This window comes from Sciurus carolinensis, chromosome 4, assembly GCF_902686445.1.
Source record: "Sciurus carolinensis chromosome 4, mSciCar1.2, whole genome shotgun sequence".
NCBI classification, from domain to species: Eukaryota; Metazoa; Chordata; class Mammalia; order Rodentia; family Sciuridae; genus Sciurus; species Sciurus carolinensis.
In genome coordinates this window covers 170,080,018-170,101,229 of record NC_062216.1, presented here as the reverse complement: position 1 = coordinate 170,101,229, position 21,212 = coordinate 170,080,018, and the positions used below count along the sequence as shown (strand labels likewise).

The 21,212-nt window shown below is 50.0% G+C and overlaps 1 protein-coding gene across 3 annotated transcripts in view; it reads right to left on the bottom strand.

The window, feature by feature from the left end:
* Positions 1-1,082: 1,082 nt before the first annotated feature.
* The window catches only part of Srebf2 (sterol regulatory element binding transcription factor 2), a 59,662-nt gene continuing 39,532 nt past the window's right edge, over positions 1,083-21,212 (bottom strand). For 2 of the 3 annotated variants that reach the window (XM_047549925.1, XM_047549924.1), the window contains exons 12-19: positions 13,107-13,275; positions 11,308-11,425; positions 10,430-10,539; positions 9,308-9,440; positions 7,759-7,927; positions 5,654-5,839; positions 3,145-3,256; positions 1,083-2,751 (exon numbers count right to left, since the gene is read on the bottom strand). In XM_047549925.1, the coding sequence (XP_047405881.1) occupies positions 2,531-2,751; positions 3,145-3,256; positions 5,654-5,839; positions 7,759-7,927; positions 9,308-9,440; positions 10,430-10,539; positions 11,308-11,425; positions 13,107-13,275 (1,218 nt within the window). In that variant the 3' untranslated portion in view covers positions 1,083-2,530. The remainder of the gene's footprint in view (positions 2,752-3,144; positions 3,257-5,653; positions 5,840-7,758; positions 7,928-9,307; positions 9,441-10,429; positions 10,540-11,307; positions 11,426-13,106; positions 13,276-21,212) is intronic. The other variant, XM_047549926.1, reaches the window with a different exon arrangement.

Sequence of the window (21,212 nt, the reverse complement as noted above, 5' to 3'; positions counted from 1 at the left end):
CCCATGGTCCTACCAGCAGTAATGCTCTCCAGGCTTGGGGTGGAGACTTGGGGTGGAGAAGGGGTGCCCCAGCCCTGTCCCACAGCTGTGTGGAGCCAGAAAGGGTAGTAGGTACTGTCAAGGAACCTGCTGAGACTCACAAAAGGATCAGGTTCCTGAGCACACAGGCCACCCACCATGGTGACACAGGCCCTAGCTGGTCTGTGCTAGGAGGCGAACACAATCCTTCCGCTTACTTTCAGTCCCAAGGACCCTCTATCTCCATCCTGTCGGGGTCAGGCTGAGGCTGTTGGCAGTGACCAGTACTGGAACTGCTAACTCTGGACAGGACCTGCTGAAGCTGTACCCTCCTGGCTGCTATACTACTTGGGAGTGTGGCCTGCTGCGCCTGCCCTTCAGGAAAGAGTGTGGCTCAGAGCTGTTTCTTAGGTCAGGTGAACAGGGCTCAGGTGTGGACTGCAGTTCAGCGCCAGGCTCATTTCCATGGCTTCCCTGACTCCATCTCATTCCAAGATCCAATACATCTATCCCCGCTGATCCTCGAGGTCTTGGCCCTGGCCTCTCACCAGTGTGGCACAAGGTTTGATGTGTGTTGTCATTCAAACCTGGCCCGCAAACTTATGGGACTACTGAAAGGCAGAGATGGGCAACCCTTTGCCAGACACGTGGAAGTGGAGGCTGAGAGGCCAGTTCCCTCCTTGGGTGGACCCACTACTGGACCCGCTGAGAAACACAGGAGCTGGACTCAGGTCTGACGAGCAGGCCAGTGAGCCTCTTCAGAGGGCCATTGCCTTCAGAGAAGGGGAAATGAAGGAGCGGCCCACCCACTGGGGGAGAGAACTGGGGCCCCAAAGAACTGTCACCAACCCAGCTACAATCCAGGGAAGAAGTTGATACCCACAACACCTCCACCAGCCCTTTTATCCCAGGCTTGGAAGAAAGGGGGCAGGCATGCTGGCGGCAAGGAAGGTCCTCGACTGGAGATGCCAAGCTGGTTTCCTTCCCTGGCCTGCTGTCGGCCAAGCCTTGCGGCCACTTGGCCGTCACTATAGCAGTCACACTACAGACCTTCACACACCTTGTGCTGGGTGGTACCAATCTGTTTATTGAATAACCTATGTCCAGGACACAGTGAATGATTTGACATCAAGGAAGCCATAGGTGTATCCCCCTTTTCAGTGAAAAACAAACCCCTCCCACCCCTAACAATGAAAAAAGGCACAGAATATACACATGACACAAGGGCCCGCCTGCCCCAGTGGCCCGGGCCATAAATTACAGTGACAGTGGGGGAGGGAGGAGATAAAAGGGGGGTGGGGTCCAAGCATAGGAAGGGCCCTGCTGTGTGCACGCCCTAACTGTGCTGGGCTCCTGGGAATCCTGCCCCGCCAGCTCGAAGTGGAGAGAAGCAAGGAGGGAGGGTCCTCTCAAGTCTCTCAGGAGACCCCGGGGAAACAGTCTCCAGGGACGGCCTAAGTCAGGAGATCCAGAAAAGGACTTTTCCTCCTAGGAGCCCCATCGAGGCAAGGGACCTTGTTCCTAGTACCCACCCCGAAAAGAGGAACTTGTCACTGGGGCTTGGGGCTGGTCCCTGCCACTCTGGCTTATTTTCAGGACAAGAATTAGGGATTAAAAATATACTATGGAGGTAGGAGTTAGGGTGGGGGTAGGAGGGAACTGAGGAATCATGCTGAAGACCCCTGGTCCCAAGGCCCAATAGGTGGTTTTGTCCCTTCCAGTCCCCTGGGCCCACCCTGAGCTTGGGCTGGCATCCCAGGGGGTGAGGGAGTGGGAAGGAACAGGACAATTAAATAAGATACCATTTATTTTTTAAAAAATTAAAAAATAATGCCAACATTATTTCATCCATCCCCAGGCCTACCACTGCCTCCCACCCACCTCCCCGGGGCTGGGTTCCCCTCCTTCCCTGGCTGTCCCGAAAAATGACAAGAAAACAATGAACTGGCTTAGTCAGGCACAGGGGAGGGAATGCAAACCCAGGGAAAGAAATAAAAGATGCCACAGCAACTTTGCCCTGCATCACAGCAGACCCGAGCGCACAGATATAAAAACATTCGTATAAAAAGAGGAGGGGCATGCTGGGCACTGTGCTGAGGGCGAAGTGCTCTCAGGTGCCCAGAGGCCTAGTTCCCTTAGAAAGCCTGATAAAAAACAAGGACTCAGATAAGGGGAGATGTTCAGAGGTTCTCAGGGACTAAGGCTTGGGCTTGGCAGCGCCCCCTGCTGCTTTCGAGTGAGGGGACACCCCCATTTCTGCCCCACAGCCTTTCCTCTCAGCCTGCTAGGCCTGGATCCCGGGTATCTACGGACAGCAGCCCAGGGGCCCTCTGGCCTGAGGTGGTCCACCAGCCTCAGCAGGCAGACAGCTCAGAAGACAAGGCTCATCTCCACAGCTCTCAGAGGGAGGGGGAAACAGACCGGAAGAGGGAGACAGAGCCTGAGAGAGGGATGATCCTGGGAGAAAGAGACTAAAAGACCGAAGTGGAGGGAGCTGGGCTGAGCCCTGTGGTCAGGAGGCGGCAATGGCAGTGCCACCTCCCAGCTTGACAATCATCTGCTGGCAGTCATTGCAGGAGCGCCGGTCGCCCACCTTCTCCAGCGTGCGGGCGGCCTCAGCCAGCAGTACAGCCCGCTGGCCCGGGGAGGAGAGGAAGGAGAGGGGAAGGTGGCGGCAAGCCAGAAGGATGGCGGTGGCCCGCTCGCGCTGGCCGGGCCAGGTGTCCACCTCTCCTGTGGGAACGATGAGATACATGTAGGTGTTGCTCTGCACTCCCTGAGTTAACCCTCATGCTCGCGTGGGGGGGTCCTCTGCACTCCCTCGCCCTCATGCGCGAGTCGAACCTGACGGGTGCTGCAGAGCTAGGCCTGCGGGGACAGAACCTGTGGTCCTCCAGCTCTGCTCCTGCACTCGAGCTCCACACCCACGCCTCCCTCCTGCTCAAGGTCGAACCCTCTCAACTACTGCCCACCCTGAGTCCACCCAGTTAAGCTCAGGGTCCTTCCATTCTCACGCTACCAGTGGGGCTAGGCATCCGAATGCTCCCTGACGGGTGCTGGAGCTAGGCTGGGCTCCCCAACATCCAGGGCAGGGCAGAGCCAGGGATGGAGGGCGGTGGGACCCACCGTGCTTGGCGTTCTGAGTGGTGCGCCGCCGCAGGCTGTGTTCCAGCAACTGGTGGGTGCGGGTGGGGCTGGCTCCTGCCATTAAGCGCACAGTGGCTTCATGCAGGAACACCTGGAGAGTACAGGGGGACAGAGTCAAGTGCCTGGGCCTCACCTCTCCAGGCCCTAGGGGGCACTTCTCTTTGAGCCATTTCATCTGTCACCTGATGCTGCTGCCCTCTCCTCTCCATGCCACCCTGTCTTGCTCACCCCTTGAAAGCAACCTCTCTTATCCCCAAGCCAAGCCAGATACCTGGATGGGCGGCAGGAAAGAGGAACAAAGCAAAAGCCAGCTGGCGTAAGTAGGAGCAAGAAAGGAGGTAAGTGGGGGTATGGGCCCTGATGCGCCCTCTGGGGTTGAGACAGGCAGGCTGGGTGAAGCCTCAAGTCCTGATGCTGCCTCCAGCCTGACAAAAGGACAAGGTAGGCAGGGACAGAGGGTGAGGGGAGAGCTGAGCTAGTACCAAGGTCGTGCCTTGTTTCCTTCTGTTTCTTCAGAAAGGAGGAAACCAGAGATTTCCAGCTGTAAGTTTGCAGCACTTAGGTAAATAGGAATTGCGGGAGGAGGAGGACAAGGTCTAGGCCTCTAATTTCTTAAAATCCCAACCTCTTTCTTCAATGCCTCATACCCAGTCAGTGCTGCTGGGTGGCAATGAGGACCCACTGAAGTCTCCTCAGCAGGAAGAGGTGGATGGAGAATATTCTAGAGGAGCCCTTGATGCCAGCCACACTGTGAGTAGACCAGAACGTTGTCCAGAATGAGTTGCCCAAGACAGCGTTGTCACCCAAACCTTGGGGCACACTTTTCTTTTCCACAGCAAGAACTGGTTCTCTGGCAATTGTATTTTGTCTGTTGTGCCATCTTGGCTTGCTGCACACAGTGGGCAGTGTGACCCTGGAGGGTGTCCTAGCACCTTAGGTTGAGGGCTTATTAGCTTCATGGTCGCAGCCTCATTCTGAGACTTTCTCCCATCTGTGCGCTTCTAACGTAGTAATTTCCCCATCCCTGACACTTCAGGGTCTCTCTCTCAAATAAAAAAAATCTGGTTTTTAATATTTGGTGGTACTGGCAATTGAACCCAGGAATGCTTTATCACTGAGCTAAATCCCCAACCCTTTTCATTTTATTTTTTTGAGACAGGATCTCACTAAATTGTTGAGACTGGCCTCAAATTTGCAATCCTCCTGCCTGAGCCTCCTGTGTCACTGGGATTGTCAACACACCTGGCTCCTCACTCAAATTTTTAGAAAATAATTCAATTAAGAGACTGTGCTTGCACATGTGTGTGTATGTGTGTGAACACATGTATATGTGAGAGGGAAAGAGTGAGCAAGAGGGGGACTTCTCTTGCTTTACAGCTTCTGTTCAGGTAGTCTCTGCTGATTCCATTTCTTATCAAAATAAACAACCCCCCCTTTTGTTCCCCTGCCATTCTCTTCCCTACCAAAATAAAGTACGCAAGTAAAAATATTTTGATTCCAACATAAAGAAATGATAAATGTTTGAGGTGAGAAATATGCCAATTACCTTGGTCTGATTATTACACATTAAGCAGATGTACTGAAATATCATTCTATGCCCAGTAAATATCTACAATTACTATATGTCAATTAATAATAAATATACTTTAAAAAGGTTTAATACCAGCCAGGTGTGGTGGCATGTGACTGCAGTCCCAGCACTCGGGAGGCTGAGGCAGGCAGGTTGCTTGAGCCCAGGAGATTAAGATCAGCCTGGGCCACATAGTGAGACCCATCTCCAAAAACAAACAACAAAGTGTTTAATACTTAATTAGCAATAAAAATCAGCAAGGAAATGACTTGAGTCCAACAAGCTCAGTTACACAACTATCCTCAGAGAATTATCTCAGAGCAGGTAGAGCCACTGCCAAGTGGGTATCACATGGAGAAAGTTAGGCAGTAGAAATGAAGCCCCCAGTGTCTCAGAGAAAGGATTAAAGTGAACTTCTCTTTAAATGTGTGTGTGTGTGTGTGTGTGTGTTTTGGTACTGGGGACCGAATTCAGGGGTACTTGACCACTGAGCCACATCCCCAGCCCTATTTTGTATTTTATTTAGAGATAGGGTCTCACTGAGTTGCTTAGGGCCTTCCTTTCGCTGAGGCTGGCTTTGAAGTCTTGATCCTCCTGCCTTAGCCTACCGAGCTGCGGACACCAGCTAAATGTGGTTCCAAGGAGATTCTGTCGCTCTGAAAGTCAAGAAAGCCCCCTTGTGGCTAGGACCAAGAGTGCCTGACCTGCCGGCCTGCCATTTTAAGTCCTCCCACCTGGCATCTGACTGGTGAGGTTTGGCTCTGTGGGCTGCCCCTGTCCAGGAATAAGAATGTGGCTGCTCGTTGCCGTACTTCAGGACTGGGCACAGTAGGTACTCAACAATGAGTGCTGAACAAAGAAACACGCAGCACCCAGCCCACCCCAATCTGCCCAACCCCCCAGCTTCCTGGGCCTCACCTTGCGGTATGCTGGGCGGAAGCTGTGTGCCAGTCTGCGCAGGCTTCCTAGGTCCCTCTGGAAGCCGGCCAGCTCAGCGCCTGAGGCATGGTAGGTCTCACCCAGGGCCTGGCTGACGCCTGCTTGCTTTTGCCAGAGTGATGTCCGCAGTGACAGTAATAGGTCACAGGTCAGCAGCTGGACCACCTGTGGAATGAGCATAGAGAGAGAAGAGAGGTGACTGGCTTATGCCTAACTCAGGGGACGCCAGCGCCTATTAGGCCCTCCCTCGGCCTGACACTGGGCACAGTGTGCAGCCCAGAGCCTGGGGAAAGAGAAGAGCTGGTGGGAGCACTGGTCACTCCTGTGGTCTTGGGAGGTAGATCTTTCTCTCCATTCTTCAAGTGGGAAAGCTGAGTCTCTGAAAGGGGCAGTGGCTTGTGCAAGGGACAACACAGCCCAGGCAAGTGGCAGGGGCAGGACTAAAACTCTGTGGGTCTGAGGGCATAGGTGCTACACCTCAAGGAAGCCCCCAGGGCTGGCTGGAGGCCGAGATGCCCAAGCACCAAGATCTTCCTTCTCCAGGCGCATCCAGAGTCCATTGGAAGTGGCAACAGAGCCCCAGAGGTGGGAGGGGAGGGTGCGCAAGAAGGGAGACTGACAGTGGGTCAGAGCCCCGGCCGTTGGCTGACCTGGATTAATCTTGCTTTTCTACTTACTAGCTACAGGACCCTAGCATCCACCAGCCTCTCTGCACCTGTTTCCACAGTCAGGAGATGGACTACTGAACTCTATCTGTGTAGGCCTCATGGACTGTTCAGCCACATACTTAGTTGGCTGCCTGCCCAGCTCCCCGATGGCTGTGATCACCATGTGGAGCAGTGAGTGAGAAGACAGCCCTCTCACTATTGGCCCTCACAGGGACTCTCCCTGGCTGACTTCTCACCTTACCCAGCCTGGCTTTCCTTTCCCCCGGCGCTGGACCTGTGGAGGTCACTGTGCTGAGTAGACCCTGCCCTTCTCCCTGCCCATGCCTGCACAAGCCCTGACCCTTGGCCATTCTTGTTTTCTGGCTGCTGAGAGCCTCAAGGGGAAATGATCAGGAAACCTCTCCTTGAAGAAAGCTGGCATCTCTAGGGTTTGGGTTCTACAGGAATGCCTCTGGGCCATGGGGCAGCAGGCCTGGGTCAGATGGGTCTCTGGGCTCTCCTGGGCTCATTCTCTCACTTCAGAGCTGCTACCCAGGAACCCCAGCCCCAAGGGTGGCTCTAAAGCCTCTTTCATCCCCCAACTTAGCTGAGACTGGCTCTCAGGAAGACATATACTAAGGGAGACCAACAGAGAGCCCAACAGTGCCTCTCCTTGGTCTTTTATGCACACTGCCTGTCCCTGTAGGGCTGACACTGGGATTCACCCAATGCCCAGGCCCACTGATAACCTTTAAGTTGAGGTGCCAGCCAAGTCACCTGGGACCAACCCCCAGTGAGCAGCTTGCTGACACTCCAGGATGCTCCTCATTGTGCCACATGTTTCCAAGGGAAGCCGATGATGTCAGCTGTCCCAGGATGGCCGTGCCTTCTGCAATGTCTTCTAACAAGGATCCCTTCCCCAAGTGACAGGGCCTTGGGTCCGGGCCTGTGGGAGTCTCGCGGGCCGAGCAGACCTCTGGGATGCACTGTGGGAACATTGCACGAGTACTGCCAGAACGTGCAATGCAACTACAATGCACCGCAGCTGCCCGCCAGGAGGTGTGCGGCTGCCGCTGAGGCACCAGGGTGGTCTGCTGGCTCAGAGTGTTTGCCTGAGGGTAGGAGCTGCTCAAAGGCTCTCAGCAGAGGCTGGGAAGTAGACAAGCTGCCTGCAGCACATGTGGAGCCCTGGCCAGCTGCAGAGAACTGTGGCCAGCGATCTGGGGTTCAGGGAGCCTAGAGAGGTGCAGGCAAATATGCTTGCCCCGGGAGCAAAAAACGGCATCCACCTAGACAACAGGCCACATTCTGGGAAAGGGGCCACTAGTACAGTTCCTTCTCTTGGACGGTCCTACATGTTGGGCAAGCGTGAGGGGTGGGAGCATTCAGACTGACCAGAGCTGGGCACCTCCAGAGGCCAGCTAAGCCCCTACTCACGTGGTTGAGGGCAGGGTCAGCAGTGACCCCACTGACATTGAGGCTGCTCCACAGGTGGCCACTGGCCCTCTCGCAATGACAGAAGGAATTCTGCTGCCCATCTGCTTTCCCGGAGAGTGAGGCGTGCATGGCTCTGCAGGTGTGGAAGATGGCCTTCACCAGGGGGCTCCTGCAGCAGTGACAGGGAGGTGAGCAGCAGGAGGACAGGCGGGAGTTCAAGCTGGTTACCACCATACCCCACGTCACTGTCACACATGGGTCTGTAACTGCAATGCTGCCACATAGTTCCTGCCAGCTGCCAGCCCTGAACTAGGTCAGCCCCTCCCCAGCAACAAGTCTGGAAGACCCAGGCTTAACCACCAGATAAGAAGCCACCTCAGATAGGAATTCAGATAAACGGTGCCTAGTATCCTTGACCATACAGTGGCCACAATACTGCTGGCCACTACCTACAGTGACATCAGGCGTTGGCCCCATTGTTTTGTACCTGTTCTCTAAGGACAGTTCCCCCCAAAAAGGCTGCTATTAAAAAGTCTCTGGGGAAAGCATGGGAAGCGGGAAGGTCCCCACAGCATCACTGCTCCAAAAAGCACAGGGAGCCAGGAGGACCTGTATCCTAGGGGCAGGGGTGCCCACGGAGGTGTCTTAGCTCTCTGCTGAAGCTCTGCCGTCTAGAAGTGAAGCAGCTTCAGATAACCCATCTGCTGAGCCTCAGCTTCCTCAGGGGAGCTGGCCAGACATGCCCTCAGGTGGAGTGCTCATGTAGGGTTGGGTGCTTACTTCCCAGGGGGCTTAAAGTGGGGCCACATAATAAAACCGGGCTGTTAGACCTACCTCAGGGAGTGGGGGCTTAACCTGCTCATCCTGCCTTTCTCACCTCCCTCCCGTGCTCCTGGCTGAGTGCTTGGCAGGAAGGGTGCCAGCCTTGCTTCTCCAGACAGGGGCCCCTGGGGCCTTTCTGTCTTGGAGCATTTTACAGTCACTCTCAGGATCACTCAGACCTAATCAGAAACAGCCAGGGTGTTGGCAGGCAGAGCTGCCCATCACTAAGGGCCAAATGTCCCCAAGGTGCAGACATGAGTCTCAGAGGAATGTCACAAGTTCTCTTGTTGTGCTACAGGTCTTTTAGTTACAGAGGCTAACAGGGCCGATGGGGCGAAGAGCGGCTGAAAGGAACCTGGAAGGAACGTTGGACCTACATAGGCTTCAGGGAGATGCTGGCTTCCCTGAGTGGCTGCAGCCACATAGCACTGCTGCCTCCACTGTGCAGTTTCTGATTTTGTCAGGAACCAGTCTGCTTTCTCTCCTGCAGCCTGTGGTAGCAGGAGGAGGTCCCAGAACAGTTCCGATAGCTGCTGAGGCAACCGTTGAGCTGTGCACGGCACAGCAGTCACACGGAAGGCTATGTGCTCTGCCCCTTCTATGGCTCCCATCTACCATAGTTCTGACCCTTCAGCTCACTGTGGCCACCTGGACCTGCCTCCTCTCACTAACCCACACAGGATCCTCCTGGAGAGAAGCAGGTGCGTAGCCAGGAAGCCTTACGTACTCAGTCACTTCAAGGGCCTTGGGGACATGCTCTACTTCAGTAAAATGCGCACGCACGGCTGCATCGTCTCCCTGGAGCCAGCTGATAGCCATAGTGATTGCGGACGTCCACCACCGACAGATGATGTCTGGACCTAGAGGGAACAGCAAGAAACACTCCAGTGCCCACAGGAAGCAGCCTGGGGAGCTCTGCACAGCTCAGTGGCCTGCCCTACATGGTGCATGGCGTCTTTACCTTCACATGATGGGGAGGGGCCTCGGGGCTGCCCTCACGCACGATTCTGGTGGGAGCGTCAATTGGCACTCCTGCTAACACAGTATTCCCATTTTTGGGAATCTACCAGCAAAAGTGGCTTAGCGAAGTTTAACAAAGATTTTCACTATAGTGTTATTTTTAAATGAAGAGTTGGATACAACCTAAACTTCCAATAGCCATAAAGACTGGTGTCTTCAAATCAACCAGTAGTAGCAGGTTTATTTTAGAATATTTTATATCTTTTCCTTTCTCAGCCTCAGTTTTTTTCAACTGCAAAATTATGATACCAGTGATTTCACAAAGCCAGTAGAGATGTCACGTCAGAGAAAAGGTGTGAGAACACACCCTCCTCTAAACTCTGAAGCACAGAGAGGCTGCAAGGTCGGTGGTCATGCTGCAGTGGCTGCTTTTCTGGGATTCTTCCCTCCCTAGGGAGAGCGGGTGGGGAGTAGCTGGGCACCTCCATCACCCAGTGGTCACAGAAACCTGAGAGGTGGCAATAATGTGCTAGCATCCTGATGGCAGTTGAGGGAAAGAAGAATGTCCTTGCTGTCAATTCAGTCAGTAAGGTTGCTCTCCTACCCTCAAGACAAAGGGAAGTCAGATAGTGACAGAGATGCCAGATGGAAGTCTCTTCAGCATCGAGTGGGAGGACCAGCCTCAGAGGGCTACTGAGCACCCTGGTGCCTGGACCACCTGCTGCTTATTCAGCATCTGGGAATCACCCAGCCAGGGCCCGAGATATAAACCTGGGACCAGAGAAGAGGCTTGAGTGTACATCCTAGCTAACCCTGGGCACAGAGAGAAGGGCTGGGCAGGACTGAATTAAGTACCCCCAGGACTTTGGAGCCACCTGCAGATGCTCACCAAGGGCTGACTTGAGCACGGAGCTGCTGGAGAATGGTGGGGTCACAAACCCCACAGAGTCCACAAAAGAATGAAGCAATTTCAGGTATTCTAGAGCACTTGAGAATTCACTAAAAAGAAAAGAAAGGCTCCCATGTACATCAGAACATACACAAAGACCACGCTCATGAGCTGGCTGTTCAGCTTTCCAGCTCTAAGATCCGGTGGCCCTTTCTGGCCCCTTCTCCCCACCATCCAAGGTGCAGGGAGCTCTGTCCATGCGTGGCCTTCCCGTACTCCTCAGGCCAGCCTTCCTCACCTGTCTCTGGGCTCTTCCCTCTACCAGGAGGGCCAACCTTTCTCTCTCCCCTCCTCAGCCAACCCTGACTCCTCCCCTTAAGCCCAATTCCAATCTCCTCCCTGAAATTCTGTCTCTCCCTGGCAGATCTGCCCCCTCCCTCCCTCCTCAAATACACTGTCAGCACCTGGATCTTGTATGAGAATGACTTTGTCACCTTTCTGCCTCCCAGGACTTATTCTGTAAAGGAAAGGCTGTGCTCAGTAACTATGTAAAATTGTAGGCATGCTCACTGAGAGGCTGGGTCCCCAAGATGTCCAGGCTAGTGGCATCTGCCTTCTGCTGCGCTCTGCACATACAGTCCTATCCCCTCTCAACAGGCTTCTGCTTTAATTTGATGAACAAATTTAACTAAATTCCTGACTTGCTCCAACAAACTGGCTGCACTTGGTAAAGGGATGGGTAAGAGGGGCAAAAGAGATGTACTTGGTCTAGAAAAGAGGCCAAGTCAGCTCACATAGGTCTCCATTTTTGAAAAATGAAGACAAAGGAATCATTCTATTTCCTGGCCTGTCACCATGGGGTGGCCTAGGAACTTTACCAACTCTCTTCTTCCTGGTCTCCAGCCTTCTTCTTGGCCTGAGGTTTTACCAAGGACTCCACAGCTTGCTCTAGCAGGTTCTTGCAGAAGGCCTGATGAACCTGGGCAATGGGGTCAGCTGAAGAAGATAAAAGCAAGAAGCGTTAAATGGGTCTTACGTATGAGCCTTTTGGTGCTATGAGTTTTGCCCAATGGCAGAGCACACAAGTGCATGTTTACACACAAGTGCATGTTTAGCATGTGCACAGCCCTGCGTTCTAACCCAGCTCCCCCACCTCCCAAAGAAAAAAAGGTCTTTTTAAGGAGCACTTTGTTTTTACAGAGAAAAGAGGATGGTGAAGGGACCCAAGCTATGTCCTGTAATGGGGATCAAATTCCTCTTCCCCACCAAACTCCTAAACTACTCTGCTAAATAGCCACAAGGTAGGAAGGGGAGTCAACCCAGACTGGAGAGTCCAAGACTCTAAGTAGTTCTAGATTCGGCCAGCTGGAGGATGGCTGTGTGTGCGCTGCATCTCTCGGCACGGTGCTCAGAACTTCAACGTTGGATCTCTAAAGGGATGGCCATAAGCCTTGTCAAAAAAACAACAAAACAAGGAAAGGTAGACACTACCCCAAGTCTAAGAGGCTGCCTCTTCTTGAGGCTTGAGGGAACAGCTAGCCAGGGAGGGAATGGTGGGAGTGGTGGCTGCTGTGCTGCGGGCATGAAGAGCACTGCCGTTTCCCCAGAGCCTGGCCATGGAACCCTGACTGGCCGTGTCCTGGACAAGCTGACTAGGAGGGATCTTGCAATGCCTGCTTTAGCCGAATGTCACTGATAAGCCCCTTTACTGGAACGCCCCAAATTATGGCATCATTGGCACCTCTCTGCCCCTCATAAGCGGCAGACAGGGGCCTTGACCCTACCAGAAGGAAGAGGAACATTTATGAACATTTTTCTGGGTGATAAGGCCTAGACCCAAGGACTAAAAGAGGAACACGAACCTGTGGGAAGTCTTGGCTATAGACAAAGTCATCAGGGGGAAGCAAGCTGGAATTGCTTTTTCTTTCATTCTTCACTCTTTGGTGTTCAATGTAATTCTTACATTGAGCAATTTAAAAAAAAAAAGCACAGCAACCACCTCCAAATATTTGACAGCCCTCCTATACCTGCAAAGCATGCATCCTCTCCTCACAGGCCCCCATTCAGAGGGGGAAAGTGCAGCAGAAAGCAGAAAGCCACCAAGCACTCAAGGTCTGAGTACACCCCAACGAGCCTCTGCAGCTCCAAGGCCAGGCGAGTCAACTTCAATCACTATCAAATGCCAGAGACAGAAAGCCTGCATCTCCTTTCAGTGCCTGGAGCCCTGTTCCTGTCACCACTCTGAGCACTTGATGACTGCCTGCTGCCTATTGTTCCCCAACTGCTCCATATATGTCTATCTGCTTTCCCAACGGGACAGAAGGCCCAGAGGCCAGGGAACTGCAAGCCCCAAACATCCTTTGTATCTCCAAAGTGCCCAGGATAAGGACTAAGAATACAGTTGGTGCTTAATCAAAACTTATCATATGTGACATTATAATGTAAGGACCACAGTATTTGACTGACTGAAAAAGCAAAGCTGTACAGCCGCTCAGTCACAGACAGGCTCTGATCAGGCTTGGAACCTCAGAAAGTTACTTAACCTCCCTGAGCCTCAATTAAAAAAACAAGCAAAAAAAAGAATTATATAAGCCTGAGACCAAGGCTGCCCAGGAACCTGCAACAGGGCCGCTCCCATGGCTGTCTCCAAATCTGATGGCAGTGAAGGCACTCTCACCTGGGTTCCTCTCCGCACAGTACAGACTCTCCTTGGCTGCTGACTTCACTGACCAGCTCCGCTCCATGAAAAACTTCTGGCCCAGAGGGTGGCAGAGCCAGCGCAGGGAGTCAGGGACAGCACTGCGCTCAGGACCACACAGATTCTGGGCACGACTGAGGAAGTAGTTCTGTGGAAGGACAAAAACCAGGGTGACATCAAAGTAGCAGAATGGCTGTCTATAGCCGTTATGAGATCATCCAAAAGCCTGATGGTGGAGGAGGGCTCTGGGGCGCGTAAGGAAAGGGGATGAATGGGTGTGGAGGGGGACATTGCACGAGTTCCCGGAAGTGAAGCCCATCATGGAAGCTAGGGCAAGGGACTGTTCTGGGGAGCTGGCCAGTATGGGCAGGAGGGAACAGCCCAAGGTAACATGGGGCCCCTGCTGCATCCTGTCCTGCAGGGCCTGTCCAACCCTTCAGGCACCTAGCTCTTACCTGTTAGCACTCAACTTGCAGAGTGGGGTGGGGGTTGTTTGCTGAGGAGGGGTCCCATAGGTCACCTGCCTATACTCACTCTCTGCCACTGGAATACCAACCCAGGCAGCTCCCATGATCCTGGGACATTTTCTCATGTCATTTAAAAAAAAAAAAAATATATATTTTTTTAGTTGTAGGTGGACATAATACCTTTATTTTATTTTTATGTGGTGCTGAGGATCGAACCCAGTGTCTCACACGTTCTAGGCAAGCGCTCCACCACTGAGCCACAACCCAGTCCCATCTCGTGTCATTTTAATTCTATCTTTAGGAGCATTTTAAGGCAGAGTCATATTCTGCTTTGACTAGTGTGTCATTTCTTTCACCTCTGCCTATGGAGGGTATAAACAGCCGCCACTGTCACACCAGACAAGCTCTGCAGTGAAGGAGAATGGAGGTTCACCCAGGACCCTGCAGGCACACGTGCGCGCTGCAAGGACGGCTCCTCCAGAAAGCCCTCGGCCTTCCTTGCATGATCCCCAGCCAGCACAAGACTCTGGAAACCTCTCTGCTGGGTAATTCACCACTGCCAGTCCCAGTCTCCATTTCTACTTACCAGGATAATAGCATCCCAGAGCCCCAGTAACCAAATTGCAAGGATAATGCTATCACATGTTTTTGGAAGTTCTGTCATTTTTTGAGTGAATCCTCACTCAGGACCTTTAGTCTGGGGGTTAAACCCAGGGGTGCTCTACTACTGAGCTACATCTCCAGCCCTCTTTATTTTGAGACAGGTCTACGTTGCCAGGCTGGTCTTGAGCTTATGATCTTCCTGACTCAGGCTCCCGAGTAGCTGGAATTACAGGCGTGCACCACCAAAACTTGCAAGTGATGACATCTTTACTTAAACTCTCATGATTTTTCAACCTGTGAAACTACTCAACAATCTGAATAGGAAGCTGAGCAGAGAATGAGAGAGAGAAAAGCACAGGCAGAGCCAAGGAGCCCAGAGTGGGGGCTGCTGGGACACAGCCCCGGGACTTGCCCATTCCACTTCAGTCGTTGCCTCTACAGCGAAGCCAGTGGCCTCATGGTCTGGTTCAGTCTGATGGTTCTGACCTTTACTGGGCTCTAAGCAGCCATCAGCTAATATAACAGCTTCAGAAGACTTGAATGCCAGGGTCAGAAATAGCATGGCCAAAGTGGAACCACCCAAGGCTGCAGATGGAAAGACTGCCTCTCTCAGGGGAACCTGGAGATCGCTGCGTGTATCAGAGAAAAACTACCTGGCCGATCTGTTGTAAAGACACACTCTGACCTTTTCATAGCAGCTTATGGGACGAGGGGAACATATCACTTAAATTTCTAATCATAGAGTAGTGGTATTATCTTTATTCCCCTGTGCTGACCAGTTTTAAGCAAAGAATATTGGAGAGAAAATGTAGAGGAACCCCTGATCTTCTGTGACCCTCAACAAAGTGCCAACTGAATCTCAGCTTGTAACAAACAGGGGGAGAACTGCAGCTAAGCAGTGACAAGGCTGGAGAGGGTGAGACTCCAGGGACTCAGAAGTTCCAAAGTCTTCCAGCAGTTGACCCCGATCTCTCCCAAGAATAGCCCGACCCAAGGCCCAATCAGGAAGGGAATGTACTGCTTGCTTGAGGGGAAACTGAGGCTTAACTGTTCGCTCAGAAGGACCCCAATGTCACACATGGAAGCAGAAACAAAGCCTGGTCAGGTTGCACGACAAGAAGAAACCACAGAAGCCATTTAGAAAAACATTAAGTTGAAATATACTTTTAAGCTGAATTCCTAAAAAGGAATAACTTTACTTATAACGCAGTGGGGGGGGAGGAGAGCTTGATTTTAGTGGTTTGAAGTAATAAGAAATATAAATCTGGGATAAGGCACCCCCAGTCTTGCTTCTATAAGGGAATTAAGAAAATAGCTTGTTACTCTTTTAATTTTCTTGGCATCATAGCCCTATGATAATTTTCCTAAAAAATCTTTAAAAACATTTTCCTGTATTTTATCGACATTGGAGTTCGTTCCTAAGCTGAGGCGCAGGAGCCCCTCCCAGGAGTCCCAGAACTGTTTAGACCCTGGCACTTTCCAAGGACTCCTAGGCCAGTCCCAACTCCAGGTGTTGTGCCCCACCACCCCAAGTGGCTAGCCATGCGCTTCTCAAATTGTGTGTCATGGCATTCTAAAGCAAAGGCTCGGGAGCCAAGTGAAATTTTTGAGGAAAATAACAATGCTCAACGTCAGATGGACACCGTGTAAACTACTAGATTGAGGTAGTGCACTGTGTCACCGGGAGACTAATGCCTTCCTTTAAATGACATCATATTTTGGTGAAGTTGAATTTTGGGGGGTTACTGTGATAAAGAAGCAAGAACTGGCTGGGCGCAGGGGTGCATGCCTATAATCCCAGCTACTTGGGAGGCTGAGGCAGGAGGATCACTAGTTCAAGGCCAGCTTCAGCAACTTAGTGAGACCCTGTCTCAAAATAAAAAAATTAAAAGGGCTGGGGATGTAGCTCAGTGGTAAAGTGCTCCAGGGTTCAATCTCCAGTACCGAAGAATAAAAAGAAAAAAGAAAGGAAACTAGTGTGGAATAGTAAATGCAGGTGGTGGTGGTGCCTAATCTGACTGAGGACTCAGAGGTTATGTTCAACAGACACAGACATCCCATTAGCAAGTAATTATGGCTATTAAGAATCAAAAATATAAAAGAAAAAATATTCTTTTCATGATTGATTTATTCAAATGAGTACTAACCTGTGAAGACATAAATCCCTATTTAGGAGTGTTCCAACTGACAACAGAACTAAACTACTACCACTGACATATATGACTCTTAGGTATTTCTTTTGGATGTGGGCACCACTGGCGGGGGAAAAAAAAAATCAGTAAGACACACAGTGCCATGAATCTAGAAAATTTGGGAACCTGTGGTCTAAAACATATTCAGAGGCCAGCCCTCCACTTGCCCTCAAAGCCTAGCTCATTTGCTAGCTAAATCTATCTTACAAAACTCAAACCTTCTTCCTTCTGGATCTTTATTTTAAGAAAGTGTCTGGGGGCGCTGGGGAGATAGCTCAGTTGGTAGAGTGCTTGCCTTGCAAGCAGAAGGCCCTGGGTTCGATACCCAGCACCCAAAAAAAAAAAAAAAAAAAAAAAGTGTCTGGGTCTCTTAATCTACCCCTCCCAAAGGAATGGAACAGAAAGGGCCAATTACCTTAGAGATAGATAGCAGTTCTCCTTCCCCATTTTACTAAATATGTGCAAACTAAGCAATACTACTAAAGTTCCAAATATTTATATCCTTTGACCCAGCATCATCATCAGAGATTTAGTCTGAGGAAGTTGTCAGAGGTGGGTGAGGATAATGTAAAAATATGCTCCCTAAAACACAGTTTGTAATAGCAAATACTGGAAATGATCCAAATGTCCCTTAGCAGCACCAAGTATCTCTGCAGAATAAGGTCACTATGAAGATGACCAAGCCAGGCGCGGTGGCACACAGTTATAATCACAGTGACTCAGGAGACTGAGGCAGGAGGATCGCGAGTTCAAAGCCAGCCTCAGCAACTTAGCAAGGCCCTAAGCAACTCGGTGAGACCCTGTCTCTAAATAAAAAATAAAAAGGGCTGGGGATAGGGCTCAGTGGTCAAGCACCTGTGGGTTCAATTTCCCAGTACCAAAAAAGGAAAGATGACCAAGATCTACCATTAGACTTAAAAAAAGCAAGTGCCAAAACAAGGTTTATGGTATGATTACATTAAATAAATCACAACGAATACATGCATTAATATGTGTAGGGAAAAATTTCTGAGAAAATATACACTAGATTATTCACTGCTTGTCAGGCATACAAAATATTATCTGGGGGGTCATGGGCAGGAGCATTTTTCTTTATTTGAGATGGGGTCTTGCTCTGTTGCTCAGGCTGGTCTTGAACACCTGGGCTCAAGTGATCCTCCTGCCTCAGCATCCCAAGGAGCTGGGATCACGGGCACACGCCTGTGTATCTAGCTTTTAGGGATAATTTGTGTGTATTTGTGTGTGTGAGAGAAAAAGAGGGAGAGGTGGGAGGGAGAGAGGGAGAGAGGATGGGAGGGGGGAGGGAGAGGGAGAGAGGGAGGGAGGGAGGGAGGGAGAGAGAGAGAGAGGAGAGAGAGAGAGAGAGAGAGCGCGCGCGCACGCACGCGCGTTCAATATGGTGGGAAATGAACCAGGGTGTGCTATGCTGACCATACCCCTACCCATTTTCATTTTATTTTTTAAATTTTGAGACAGGGTTTCACTAAGTTGCTCAAGCTGGTCTTGAATCTGTACTCCTGTCACTGGGATTACAGGTATGCACCACCATGCCTGGATTAGGGACAATCCTGATCCTCAGCTGCCACACATATGCCTACTTCAAAGACTCTCTGAGTTCTTTTTAAAGGGCAGTTGCATATTAGTAGTAAGGACAACTGAAATCCCACTGGGGTTTTGTTTTCTTTCTTTCTTTTTTTTTTTTTTGGTACTAGGGATTGAACTCAAGGGCGCTCAACCACTGTCACACCCCTAGACGTATTTTGTATTTTATTTAGAGACAGGGTCTCACTGAGTTGCTTAGTGCCTTGCTGTTGCTGAGGTTGGCTTTGAACTCGTGATCCTCCTACCTCAGCCTCCCAAGCTGTTGGAATTACAGACATGCGCCACCGTGCCTGGCTGGGTTTTTTTTTTTTTTTTATATATATATTTTTTTAAAATTATGGATGGACACAATACCTTTATTTTATTTATTTTTATATGTTGTTGAAGATTGAACCCAGTGCCTCACATGGGATAGGGCAAGCGCTCTGTCACTGAACCAGAACCCTAGCCTCCCTAGTGGGGTTTTTGAGATGACTAGCTGATCATAAAATTTGTATGGCTAGGAGAAGACCAAAAAATTGTCACTAAAGGTGGAGGACTGATACGTCTAGATATTAAGACCAACTAGAAAACTGAGCCTTTAGGGCTGTGTGGTGATACAATGGAACAAATTTCAGTTCCAAAACAGACCCACCACACTTGGACACTAGATTTATGAAAACAGGTGTTACACTGTGCAGTGGAGTTTTTTTTTTTTTTTTAAATAACAGGTATTTAAAATAAAGGTAGGCTGGGGAGATAGCTCAGCTGGTAGAGTGCTTGCCTTACAAGCACAAGGCCCTGAGTTCGATCCCCAGTACCGCAAAAAAAAATAAATAAATAAATAAAATAAAATAAAATAAAATAAAGGTATTGGGTCAGATAGATATCCATATAAAAAAATCAATTCCAGTAGATCAGGGATCTGTATGTGTAAAGGTAAAAATACAGCTTATATAGACAACATAGGAGAGCATTTTCATGACTGACATAGAGCAAAGGTTTATTGAACAAAACAAAGCATCTACCTATAAAAGAAGACTAATAATCTAGATTTCAGAAAAGGCAAATAAGTCACAGAGTGGGAGAAGATATCTGCAGAAGCACATATCCAAAAAAAGGATCTAGAATAATGAGCTCCCATATCAACAAAAAGACAAACAGCACCAATAAAAAACAGGAAAGACTCAATAGGGTTTGCACAAAGAGACTCTACCAATTGCCAATAAACATACAAAAAGGTGCTCAATATCAACGATCACTCGGGAAATGTAAATATAAACTACAATGAGATGCACTAAAAGGACCAAGGAAGCCTTTGATGCTACCACGTATTTGGTAAGGATGTGAAGTGTGCATTTGGGTCCACTGCTGGTGGAGTGGGAACTGGCACCAAGTTGGAAATATGCATGACATATGACCCCTGCAATGCCATTTGTTCCTCACAGCAGCACTATTCAGAAAAACCTCAAACAGGAAGCAACTCAAGAGTCCATCTGCAATGATATAGTCATACAGTGTAACAGTATAAAGTCCTGTGAATGAACAATCTGCAACTCCATGTGACAACATGAGCGATTTATACACATGACAGTGAGCAAAAGAAGCCAGACACAAAGCAGTCCACACTGCCTGCTCTCCTAACATAAAGCTTACATAGAGGCAAAACATCTGAGTGATCAGATGTTTATCCTTGGCTGGGGGACTTGGGGAAGGAGCAGTTTAATGACTGCAAGGGGACCTTTTGAGGTTGTTTCTTGATCTGTCTGCTGGTTAAATGGGTTACTTTGTAAAATCACCAAAGGCCTGGGGGCAGTTCAGTGGTGGAGCACTTGCCTAGCAAGCTCAAGGCCCTGTGTTCCATGCCCAGTATCCAAAAAAAAAAATTAATAAATAAAATAAACAAAAAAGGCAACAACAACAAACAGTAGACAGATTAAACTATGCTGGTGGAATTCACAATAGTGGTTAGCTTAGCTTGAATGGGGGCAGGGAGAGTGCAGGGGGCTTTGAAGGAAGCTTTTGGGGATCCTGGGAACATTCTTCATGATCTGGGTGGTTGTTACATGGGTGAGTTCCTTTTGTGAAAAGTCCTCAAGTTCAAATGTGTGCCTTTTTTTCCTTGTATGCTGAGCTTTGGTAAAATGTCTTTGAAATTTGGGGGCTAAGAAATTACATGTGTAATTAGGCCCAGAGCACTAAGACAAACAAACTGAGTAGGGGAGAGGCCTTGCCAATGCCTCCTACTCTCAGCCTGGATTCAGGTTTCCCAGAGAGCTCACCTGGACTTCCCCTGAGATCCAGCCAGGAGCCCAGCATGCTCTCTTCAGACAGTAGGTCAGCCCCACCCCAATACTCACCCTCACTGTTCTGAAGGCCTGGCCCCTGCCAGACTGTATGCTCCCCAAGGACAGGGCAAAGGCCCTGCTCACTGTGATGTCTACTCTGGAAGTGCCCAGCCCAGAGCAAGTGCCCAATAAAGTTTGCTAAAAGAAGGATGTCTTAACTGTGTTCACAGAAACAGGGTCAAAACATGGAAAGACTGGGATTCTCAGTGCCCTCTGTCACCTAGACTATTGGGATGCACTTCGGGAAACACCCAGTGTCACCAAAAGACATATTCCTGTTCATTCTCAGCTTATCACCTCTGTTGCTAAGATATGGAAACAAACTGAGAGGTGATAATTCCATTTTGACGTAACTGAATGTGTTTAGCAGTCTACCCAAAGTGGGGCATTGTGTAAAATAAGCCTAAAAGAAAGTCTGAGGTCAGCAAATGCTGTGAACTAGTTGATAACAAGGCCCGGGAATTAGCCAGCTGTGAATGCCCATGCTGGCACCTCGCCAGGCACACTGGGAGGCACTCGATACCCTCAGTTCCCACCCTAGTTCTGATGAGCTCTTTGCAGACAAGCGCTGCTTTTCATTTCTGGATTCACAGTGCTGTGATCAATAAATGCCTTTTGGGTGAATAAAAGAACCAAGAAATACAACCAGAAGATTTCAAGTATGAACAGCTGAATATGAACTCCTGAGTACAGCCACACAGGATCTCTGAACTAGTCTTCTTGCCTCAGGACACCAGAATGTCCTGCTTATATGTAAGGGACAGGAGGGGAGGAATCTTGGTCTGTTTCATTCACTGCTGTAAGTATTTGTGGAATGAGTTAAGTCAATGAATACCTATTCCTTTAGATGGTAGATACCAGAGGGTTGGCCCACACTGCTTTTTAGCTACTGGT